The sequence below is a fragment of the Nuphar pumila genome, chromosome 10, assembly GCF_984573655.1.
Source record: "Nuphar pumila chromosome 10, dmNupPumi1.hap1.1, whole genome shotgun sequence".
Classification (NCBI taxonomy): Eukaryota; Viridiplantae; Streptophyta; class Magnoliopsida; order Nymphaeales; family Nymphaeaceae; genus Nuphar; species Nuphar pumila.
Genome location: NC_143258.1, coordinates 112,779,845 through 112,792,431, shown reverse-complemented (window position 1 = coordinate 112,792,431; position 12,587 = coordinate 112,779,845). Strand labels below are relative to the sequence as shown.

Genomic DNA, 12,587 nt, shown 5'->3' with positions numbered 1-12,587 from the left:
GAAGGCACTTTTACGCCCAGATCAATCGCCGCTTTGATACCATGTTAAAACTGGTAGCTTTGTCGTGAATACCAAGAGGGAGGTAGTAGAAGAGAGGAGAGAGGAGAGGAAATTTTTCTTGGAATCGGCAGCCACACTTTTCTTCTGTGTTACTGCACTAAATATCATTAAGATAAATAGGTTTACAAAGTCTTTTACAATGGCAAGATTGCCCTTACTTAGTAAAGTATATTACATCATAACATACAGGTGGTCTATATGGATATGGATCCTCTACTCGATCCATATCCGATCCGATTTGTGTTCTAATACCCCCCCCCTTTAGATGGGCTAGAGAGGGAGAGTTTCCTCATAAGAGGACTCTCTCTCACCTTTCTTTCCAAGAATTTCCAAAACTCAATTTTTTTTTACTTTTTCAAAGTTTCCAAATTTCTTTAAAGTCCCTTCTTAAAACAGCTTAGCTCTTTCTAGGTAAGTATAGGGACTAGCTTTTTAATAAGTCCTAATCATCCCTAAACCAAAATTCGGAATTAATATATTTTAATTAAATAAATAAATAAATATTAAATATTAATTAATTAAAATTATCTAAAAACTTCTAAAAATAGCCAAATTAACCTAGAAGGCTCCCTAACCTTATTAAACCCCAAATAAAAGCTTTATATTGAATTTAAAGCTGGAAAAACGTGGGGCTTGGATTTGGATATAAATCCAAAAATCCAAACCCATACAACAACACAACAACAACTACGCCTTCATCCCAAAACAATTGGGGTCGACGATATGAACCAAAAAAGAAAATCATTCTAGGTCTTCAACATGAATGGATCGAGATCTGGATTAAATCCAAATTTAAGTAGGTCTTAAATAAGATCCAAATCCATAATAATTTGGATCATATGCATTGGATCCAACCCGATCCAACTCCGGATCCATTTTGACAAACTACTCATTTTTTTGAAAAAACGCAAATTTCGGGCCAACCGTAGCCCGAATTTAGAAAAGTAAAATATTGTTGTGCTCAGAATTCCAAAACGCATCCAACGACATATTACACGAATATCAAATTCCGAATTTCACCAAAAAATAACTCGAATTTTGCTCGAATTTCACTTGAATTTAAAGGTCGAAAATAAAACTTTTTCTCACGTTTTGATTGGCTCGTTTAGACCTAGTTGATGAGACCTGAGTCAAGCCCAGACTCAAAGGCATCAGTCTAAAAATCGAGCCTCAAACAATTTTTCTCCTAGACTTGGCCAAATTTCCGAAAAAATTCTCAAAATGGATAAGTGTGAAAATACCCGATATTACATAAAGAGCCAATGGCTCTGATACCATATAATGGAATCTATGTCACATAGGGTGGGTGCGGATATGGGTGTGGATACGGCAATGCAACACTTTAAAAAAAACTTGGGTGCAGGGGTGCAGGGAGGGTACATAATTTTTAACAGTTTTAAGTTAACACGTGTATGTGTGTGCATTTATGTATTTATATATAATATAAATAAAACTGGACTTGGTTAGGGTTAACTGAATCTACTCTTGGACAAAAATGGACCTCAGTGTGGTTGACTTCACCTAACACAAAGGAAGTCGTGTCCAAGTGTCGCACTTGCGATGCTCTGTTAGAAGAGTTTGTGTTACATAGAATGGAATAAGCCTAAGGAGAGCAATACACTCACATGAGCAAGAAACTCTCAACACTCACAAAGCCACCAAGGGCAAATCGTAAAAAAGGCCACTGAAGGCACACACACACGCATCACAAAAGGTAGAAAATAGAGAACAATATAAAAAATTAATACTTTTATTATTTAAGAATGCTCAAGAAAAAATCATATATATATATAGTAATGCTAGGGGTGCTCCCCGAGCATGGAAAACAAGTTTTGGATCTTGTGATTATGGCATACATGTGGGTTTTAAAGATCTTAAAAAATCAACGGCTCTAATATACCAAAATTTCATGACTTAAAAAATCATATTGTTATGTCCAAAAAACATGATCCCTATCAAATAAACTATGTTAAGCACATCTATAAGGTCTGGTCGTGAAGATGAAGCCTACAACTATGATTTCTAGCAGGTGGCAGTTGGTGCTCCTGGAGCACCGTAGCATTACTCATATATATTAGTAATGCTAGGGTGCACATGGAGCACCTACTCCCACCTTATAAAAGCTTCAAATTTTCATAATTTTCAAACATTTTTTTGTTGATCAAACCCTATAGATATGATCTACAATCATTATTTAGCAGAAAACAAGTTTTGGATCTTGTGATTATGGCATACATGTGATATATATATATATATATATGTATATATATATATAACGTACAATTTCTAACACCGTCTACTATGTAGATACACGAAATAAATCAAATTATCAACACCATTAACAATAGTATCTGATAAATATGCAGTGAGAAGTAAAAAGATGATAACAAATATAGAATAAAATTAGGCAACCAGCAACGTCCAACAATCTTGGATCGTTAAATACATGCATATTGTAACGCCACGAAATTTTAACCCAAATTTTGAGGACTTTTTTTTTATAACAGCGGAAACAAGAAATACTATAGGGTTAAGCATTTCGAAACATTACAATGGAGAGAAAACCCAACACATTTATTTCATTCCCTTTATCAATGAAAATCATCAGAGTTTTAAATGATATGAACAATTAAAAATTACAATAAACCCAAGCGATCCCTGGAACAGTAAATCCAAAATCTTGATCCGATGTCTCATCCTGCAGGCGCTCGTACTTTCGATTGTTCGCCTGAAAACAGTAAATTTATAGGAATTAGACTATAATTGTCTAAGTAGGAATTACTGTAAATTTTCTTGCAGGTATATCATGTGTCAAGTATGTGATGTGGGTGTCGTGGGTGATTTTCAGCATATACAAGATCAAATAAAGAAATTACACAACACCAGTAACATATATATCATTTAACTCACAACCACAACATTAACATGGATAACATTTAGCAAACAAATACACATCAACAGGATTCAAACATCTCACATGTTACAATTTTTAAAGTATGCTAAAAATAAAGAGATACATTCTGAAATGACTGTTTAACTGTGAAACTGCAATCCAGTAATTCAACTCAGTGTGATACCTAAAATGTTCTAATTGATGTTTATCTTTTCTTATCCCGCGGGTACACGCGGGCCGAATCACCCGTAACGGAAGAAAACATTTGGGGGTTTATTATTCATGAGTGTTTTATTAACCCGAACGTTCTAACCGAAACTGTAAATCCTAAGGGAACGACCAGTGACCGAGAGAGTCTCCCAAAGGCCAAAACCAAAACAGGATGCATCCCTCGCTTCTGGAGAAGTACAAAGAGCTACTACCTAGGACATATTGGTAGTCTAGGTCTCCCAATTCAGAGGACTGGAGACCAACGAGTCATTTTAGCTCGAAACAATTAAACATGTCCCCGGAGTTTTGTACCACCTACCCTCTCCAAGGTAAGCCCCAATCTGAGCGAGTTAATCTTTTCATTTAATTATTTTCCTGAAGTATGGAGGCGTTTCCACATCTACCTCCTACTACCATAGTAGTAAGTTCCCAACCTTAGTCATTTTACTAAGGTACGCATACTTCAAAAAAAAATCATATTAATTGCACAAACCCACTCAGAGTGTCCTGGTACCTTTAAACCAGTCAAGCACATAAGCCTCGGTACCTTTAAACCAATCAGGCTCACAAAATTTAAATTTAAGTTTTTCATCAGTGTTGGTTATTGCCCAAAGTACTTCGGTACCTTTAAACCAGTCAAGCACAAATGCCTCGATACCTTTAAACCAGTCGGGAAACAATATTATATTCTCATTTTCATGTGAATTCACATCATAACTTCGATGGTCTATGCATGACCCTCAACACACTGGCTTGACACTCATATGTTCACAACAAACCGACCCATAAGTTCGGTTATCAAATCATCATTCATCATCATTATTCTTTTTTTTTTTTCAATAGTGATTTGTTGCAACCTACCATTAGGTTTTAGATGATATGCAACTTAACAAGCATTGAGCATTAGAACATTTGTTGCTTAACAGGCATAAGAGAATATGCAACTTAATAGGTATGCAAGCATCAAAAGTATGCAGCTTAACAGTAAGAACATCGCAGGCATGAGCAATATTTCAAAACCAATTGCATATCGGGTTTACGTAGAAAAATGTGTAGCATACATGCATGCTAACAATGTGCCATTATATATTCAAAAGTACATGATGGAACATTGACCTGTGCCAAAACATTACCCTAGTCTGAGTATTTAAAAATTCAGATTTTATGATAATATAACTATAGAACAAATCAAAAGCCAACAATTTAAACATACTCAGACGTCTATTAATCAGATGAATATCAAAGGAAATAGACATAACTTAAGCATGCTCAGACATCGATTAATCAGATAAAAAACAAACGAAATACACCAAACTCAAACCTGGGTAACCTTGTTTAACTTAATATTTACTAATCTTATGTGTATCCCAATTTACGAGAATATACCTAATACCCAAATGAGAAGGAGAATGCAAACAGTCATTCAGTGAATGATGGTATTAAGTATGAAATTTACAAATGCTATCACACCACCATTGTCACACTCACATATGCGTGTACAGGTTACCTATGTTAATAACCCAATTTTAGTATCACAGACAACCTATGTTAATAACACAATTTTAGTACCACAGACAGCACAATCCGTCCAAAATTAACCATTTTGGGTCCACTTAAACATTCTTTCTTCCTAAAAATATGAATCAATACTTCTCACTACAAGTCCAAGACAATGCTAGTACAACCACAACTAGCAACTACTTCCCCCTAACCATACAACATAGACTAATGAAAGTGCCCGAATTGATCCAGTTAAAAGCATCTGCTCTCTCAAATACGTACATCAAATTGACATCAGGAATCATATATTAGCGTGAAACGAATTACCCAAACCCCTCAGTACACCTGAAAGGAATACCAATAACCCAGATCATATGTAACCAACAGACTAAATGAATTAAATTTTGGATCGTTGTCCACTATGTTCTGCAGGCTCATGGACCACCACCGGGAGGTAAGCTACATTATAAGAATGCATATAGGCCATACTGTATCTAATATGTTCCAAACAGATTTATTTATTTTTATTTTTATTTATTTATTTTTTTCTTCTGGAAATCCAACTTGGGGCGTGAGACTGCATACCCATAACTAAATCGGAAATGACAGTGTTGTGACAAACCTAAACTGCATATCATAATATCGGAAAAGGATAACGATTCATGGTGATGATCATGGCGAAGGAGAAAACAATGATAGTGGACTATACCAAAACAGATAAGTAATCTTATCAGGAACACAAAAAAGAACAAAGAGAATATCTGCTTATTCAAAGCAAGACAGACCCATACCCTACAAACCGTAGTCAATCCTGCTATCGGAAATCCGAATTTAAGGATTTCCCGGCACCTCAACCCTCAAATCCCCATTTACAACAACAATCTGAAACCCCCAAATCGTAGATTTGGGGTTTCGGTTTCGGGTTGACAGAAACCCCCAATTTGGGGATTTTCCTTTTGGTTTCACACGCACACACCCGGGCACATTCCATAGCCCACAAAAAAAAGAGTACAGAACCCTACTTGTTCCGGCGTTCAGAGGTTGCTGTCACAGGTGGAGGGTCGCCGGCGACATCAGTGGTTGCTGATGGTCGAGGTTGTCGACAGGGACGGGAGCGAGCGAGCGAGAGAGAGAGAGAGAGAGAGACGAAAGGCTTGCCGGCGTGGGGTCTCCTCTGACGAGCCGAGGAAGTCGAGGGAGTACGTGAGGGAAGGAGGAACAGTAGCGTTGCCGGCGGTTGGTGGGCGGAAAGGAAACGGGAGAGAGTTGAGGAAGACCGAGAGAGCGAGGGTTCGGCTAAATGGGAGAGGAAGGAGGCGAGATGTGGAAGGGTTCCACGAAAATCGGAAGGGGATCTGTTATCCGCCCCTTCACCAGGCGGCTACGCATCCCCCTTCCTCAGCCTCCTCACTTCCACGCTGTGTTAGGGTTCAGAAACGAACCCTAACACTCGTTTTTATCGGGTAGGGCTTTTGTTTGTTTTTTGTTTTTGTTTTTATTTTTATTTTTATTTTTTTTTACTTACCTCTTTACATGATGCACGGCCCCGGGTTCGAGTCAGAGACCCAGGATCCAGACACAGTCTGGATCCGTGACACCCAATGTGGTGTGGGTATGGACCCGCAAGTCGGATCCCACTGTGGATCCCCGTGTATAGTTTATGTTTATTTTATAATATTGTTATTATTATTATTATTATTTCTTTTTATAATATATATATATGGATCCTAGATCCAATCTATTTATAAATCCCTACAAGAGATCTGAATCTAAGGATCCAAGGTTTTCTTTATACTATGAATTGGAACTAGGGATCCAAATTAATATTCATGGATCCAAAAGACTCTATCGTGGATTCCAACAAATTATTATAGATGCAAACATTAAAATTTTTAATTGGATCCATACTATATTTAAATCTCCGACGTCCAGGATCCAAACGAAAGTAATATGGATCCAAATATCGCCTAGGCTATTACAGATCCCAATAAAGTGTTACAGATCTTATATAAAAAATTTCTTATTAAGAATCTGATTTAAACTTCGTTGATCCGCTTCATTCATCCTAGATCCAATATCAAATTTGATCCCGATAATGAGGATTCATTACCAGAAATCCGATCCCCTTGACTGAAAGTTGATTATTAACTATTCAAATTAAGGTTCGTGATTCGATATCTAATGATCGTATCGGATTATCGAAGATCCGAACAGGATATTTATGGATCTGACATTAAAGTTCCAAATAGGATATCCGAGGTCTAAATATAAATAAACAATTAAAACAATACAATATCCTTGTAACAACCTAACGATGTAAATTTTAAGTCTATTTATCTGATAAAATTTACGGGTATTACACATATATTTGCAATGACAAGAAAGAGCAGAAACTTGGCAAGCAGATACAGCAATGAGAAATACATTGTTTTCTTTTTTTCTTCCTAATATTAATGATGTTAGTGATATAGTTCTGTGTTGATCATGAACTGAGGAAAATATGACTGCTTTGCCTTCATGCATCCTATTCTAATTCACATCAATAACAACATCATATTGCTCAAAAAGGGAAAAAAAAGAAAGACATGTTAAATACATATATCCAATCACTAGAGATACAAGAACTGCATCACAGCAGTCACTCAATCAAAGTGCACAGGGAAGGGCATAAAACACCAATAATGGATCCAAAACCTCAAATGTGATTTCATGGTGGATATAAAGTACATAATGTTAGGTGAATGAGAGAGCATACAAGTACAAAGGAGATGACTAGGTTGACGTGCAGATCAGAGAGAAGCTACATTGCATATATATTAAAGAAATTGAAACTCATAAGTTTAAGATCATTTCATGATGAAGTAGGTGCCAGTACACCTGTAGAAGATACCTTCACGGAACTATTCACATTTATTCTTATCTAGAATGCAACCCTAGAAAGATTGAAGAGACACCCATCCCTCAAAAGAGAAGCCACTTACCTTACTAGAGTTGCTTAACATAGACTCCTCAAAAGGGTACAACTCCTCAGATATCTGTGAAGGATATAGCCTTAAATATTTTTTACCAACTACCTGGAGAGGGAAAAAAGTTGATCAGGTGCCTAATGATGTGCACGTAAATAAAGAGTAGGTAATTGTCCAATCATCACCAATATATATATATAGTGTGTGTGTGTGTGTGAATGTGCCCATGTATATTATAATCCAAAATGGGTACTAGAGTAAACCTGAAAGTAAAATATCAAGTTAAACAAGTTAACTCCACAGTACCCATTAGTGCGTACAAGTATGTAAGATAAGGGCACGTTTGGAAGCAAGAAAAACTCACTTAGGAAAAGAAAATTTTGCCTATGAGAAGTTTTGATATGATAAATTTTCTAAATGAAAAAATTTTACTTGTTTGAGTAGCATCAGAAAAATAAAATGGAAAATCTTAAAAAAAATGAGGGGTGGGGGTGGGGGGGAGCTTTTCCGGAACGGTTTTCTGGGAGGTGGGTGATGGTGGGTGGTTGTGGTGGTGAGATGGATGGTGGTGGTGGTGGTGGTAAGATGGATGGTGGTGATGGTTGTGGTGAAAAATCATCATGGGTGGTGGTGGTGGAGCTTCTTCAGCACAATTTTTCGAGAGGTGGTGATGATGGGTGGTAGTGGCGATAGATGGTGAAAAATCATTGTGGGAAGGGCGGTTTTTTGGGAGGTGGGTGATGGTGGTGGTAGTGGTGGTGAGATGGATGGTGGTGGTGGTGGTGGTGGAGCTTCTCCGACGCGGTTTTTCAGGAAGTGGGTGATGGTGGGTGGTAGTGAGACGGATGATGGTGAAAAATCATCGTGGGGAGGGAGGTTTTTCGGGAGGTTGGTGATGGCGGTGAGATGGAGAGAGAGAGCTATGCATCATGTTGATCATCCCCAATTTGGAGTCAACTTTGGCACCAATTCATCCACTATTTGAGTTCACAGTCCTGTCAACCAATTGGTTTTGATATTAAATGGGGCAGAAGAGTTACTATCATTAAACACAACAAAATTGCTAACACAGAGGACATGGAATAATTACTGATGTGACTATAAGTAAATTTTTGGACCTTCTAAGGCTCAAGTTTGGAGTTGTCCTAACAAATGAAAGGTGACAATGATGCACATTTCCTAAGATCAAGTGCAACTTTCAGCAACATATGATAACAAGATGCCGGTCTAAGAAAATGCTGAACTAATGCTTGGTCGTTTTGTTACTTGTTCAAACTCTAAACTGTATGCAAGTGAGGCACCTACATCTGCTAAACCATACAACACCATGGGACATCTATATAGCGTGTGTTCTGAGTACGAATTGGGTTCTACTAAAATTTGACTGGAAAAATAGAAATTCATTTGATTTTATGCATATATGCACATCCATGTCTACATGTATATCTGATAAAGAAATAAATTTGACATGAAAAAAATCTGATAAAATAGATTACTCCTTGCCTTAGTTGTCAAAAGCAGTAGGCGGAACCTAAGCGAAAGACCCCTAAAAGGCCTAGTCGGGACCAAAAGAAAAAAATGTTGAAAATAGTAGAAATATCACAATAAATTGTTAAATTTAAGCAACAAACATATGATTGTGACTATGAATGAAGTATAAGTGTGTACTTCAGCATAATATAATTGCATAATATTGAACATAAACAATATATATTTGTGAAAAACACAGATTATATATTATATAATATATGTCTGTGAAAAAGACACATATAACCGAGTGAAGGGGTGAGAAGGAAGAAGAAGAAAAGAGAAGGAAAAAAGGAAAAAGTGGAAAAAAGGAAAGGGAAGAAAGGAAGGAAAAGAAGAGGTTGGAGGGTGTGAGGTTAGAGGAAGAAGAAAATGTGAAAATATCTCAAAAAGAGATAATGTGTATTACAAACACCAACTCCACAAAGGCACAAGAACACTTGAATGAAAGTACACAAAGGTACAATAAGAATAGCCAAATGCAAAATATATTGAATCTATATTGAACAATTGGAGAAAACAAGCTCCAAGCTTGAATACCTAATGAGGGGGGTTCCACCACTATTTATAATACAAGGTAGAAGCCTTGGAGGGGCTCCTACTAGACGTTGGAGCCCCTCCAACGGTTAGAAATCTAACCGTTGGAGGGGCCCAACGCCTAGTGTTGGCCCCCCTTCAAAGTTGACTTAGTCAACAAAAGAAAATAAAGGAAAGAAAGAAAGAAAAAAGAAAAGAAAAAGAATTACAAGCATATTCATAATTATGAATATGCGTAAAAGCTGAAAAAGATAAAAATACCCCTGGGGGTTTTACAATAGAGAGGTGAAAGAATATATATATATATATATATATATATATATATATATATATATATATATATATATATACACACACACACACAAAAGTGATACAATTTGACACCCTCCCTCAAACTTAAGGCGCAATGACCGAAAGTTTGCTAAGGATAAAGTTGAATCTGAGAGAGCAGAGTGTCTTGGTGAAGAAATCTACCAACTGATATTCTGAAGTCACATAAGGAAGGGTCTATGACTTTTTGCAAGTATGCTTCTCTAACATAATGGCAGTTCATCTCAATATGCTTTGTGGGCTCATGAAATGTGTGATTTTTAGCAATATAGATTGCACTCTTATTATCACAACATAACTTCATGGGTCCTTTAACCTGAATTCCCATGTCTTGTAGTAATTGATGAATCCAAACAATTTCCATGGTTGTTGAGGCCATGACTCGATATTATACTTCCGTAAATGATAGAGACACCTTCTGTTGTTTCTTGTATCTCCATGAGACCAAAGATTCTCCTAAAAAAATATAAAAGCTTGTGGTGGAGTGACGGTTATTTGGGTCACCTCCCCAATCAGAGTCAGTATAAGCAATCAGATTTAATTCAGAAGATGAGGAAAGATATACTCCCTTATTTATGGTCCCCTTTATATATCTGACAACTCAGAGAACGGCGCACATATGGACGGATGTAGGGGCATGTTGAAATTAGCTTGCAGTGTGCACAACATGCAAGATGTCTGGCCGTGTGATGCTAAGGTACATTAGTGACCCCACAAGTTGCCGGTAGGGAGTAGGATCTTCCAAAGGTATCCCATCATCAATCTTCATTTTTGACCCTACAACTTCAGGAGTCTCACAGATTTTTTCGTCCGTAATGCTTGATCTGTCAATAATCTCATATGCAAGTTTAGTTTGTGACAAGAAATAACCCCTGTGAGAGTAGGCAACCTTAATACCTAGAAAATATGTCAATACCCTAAGTCTGACATTTCAAATCTTTCTTTTAGTGTGGTTTGATACTTTTGATTCCCTTGATATCACTACCTGTGATCAACATATCGTCAACATAAAGCAACAAAATTACAATTCCTGCATTAGACCCTTTGACAAACAAAGCAGTGTTAGTATAGCATGAGATAAATCCATTTTGAACCATTATTTTATTAAATTGATCATACCAAGCCTTGGGGGCTTGTTTCAACCCGTAGAGTGCTTTTTGTAAACGAAGGACTTTTTCCTTTGGAACATCCATGCCCGAAGAAGCATCCATTATACTTCTTCATTTAGATCCTCATTTAAGAATGCATTTTTAACATCAATTTGGTATATATTTCATTTTTTAATAGATGCAATAGTGATAAAACACCTAACGGTGACCATTCTCGCAACAGGAGCAAAAGTTTTCTCGTAATCTATACCGTATTCTTGACTATATCCTTTTGCGACAAGACGGGCTTTATATCTTTCAAGAGTCCCATTGCTCTTGGTTTTAACCTTAAAACCCATTTACACCCTATTGTTTTCTTTCCTTTTGGTAGATATTAAAAATCCCAAGTCTTGGCTTTGTTGAGTGCTTCAAGTTCGTTATCCATTGCATCCCTTCATTCTATCATTTTCTTAGCTTCTTCAAAGTTCCTAGGTTCTTCATACGAATGAATGGCACTAAGACAAGCCTTATGTTTTTGTGAAAAAGACTCATAGAATATGAATCTAGAAGGATTTCTTCTAGAACTTTCGGTTCTACGTGAGTGGTTGATTTGGGAAGGTTCATTAAGTTCACTATATTTTTCTATTGCACTTCTAAAGGTATTTCTATCTCTATGTGTGTATGTAATTGGTTTATTAGTTATATCTTCTTCATGTTGGATGGGTGGTGGAATACTTTCACATATCTGCCCATCATTATCCATTTCATCATCACTAGAAAAATCCTCATTTCTAGATAATAATTCAAATAAGGAGTAATCAACATTACCTTCATGAGATTTATGTTCTTCAAAACCACTTGTATTTTCCAAAAAAGTCACATTTCTTGAAACATATAATTTATCATTTTGAATATCATAGCACCTAAATCCCTTTTGTGTTTCCGAATATCCAAGAAAAGCACACAAGGGATGGCTTTGGGAGACAGTTTATCATTTTTGTCGGTGAGAACAAAACATTTACAACAAAAAACTCTTAGTCTATTGTAATCGAGTTCCTTTTTATGTAAAGTTTCAAAAGAAGATATTTGATTCAAAGTTTTAGATGGAAGACGATTTATGAGATAAACTGATGCAAGGGCCGCTTTGGCCAAAAATCTTTTTAGAATTTTTTGAGAAATAAGTAAGGTCCTACTAGTTTCACCTCCAAGAATAGCAAGAAAACCGAGCTCTTCTTCTATAAGCCTTGCTCTGATACCATGGCAAAATATCTCAAAAAGAGATAATATGTATTACAAACACCAACTCCACAAAGAGATATGTGCACAAAGGCACAAGAACACTTGAATGAAAGTACACAAAGGTACTGTTGGAACCAAAATTGAGAACGCTGGAACAGAGAGAGAGAGAGAGAGAGAGAGAGAGAGACGGCTGCACAATAAGAGAACTTGTTCACTTGATTAGGGTTAATCTCTATG

At 36.6% G+C, this 12,587-nt stretch overlaps 1 protein-coding gene across 2 annotated transcripts in view; it reads right to left on the bottom strand.

Annotated features, from left to right (window-relative positions):
* Positions 1 to 12,587, bottom strand: part of JMJD5 (2-oxoglutarate (2OG) and Fe(II)-dependent oxygenase superfamily protein) — a 107,194-nt gene that overhangs the window by 61,413 nt on the left and 33,194 nt on the right. The window contains exon 5 of one of the 2 annotated variants that reach the window (XM_090019747.1): positions 7,645 to 7,737. The exons of the other annotated variant lie outside the window; for it this stretch is intronic. Coding sequence (XP_089875873.1) covers positions 7,645 to 7,737 — 93 coding nt within the window. The remainder of the gene's footprint in view (positions 1 to 7,644; positions 7,738 to 12,587) is intronic. 2 annotated transcript variants of the gene reach the window in all.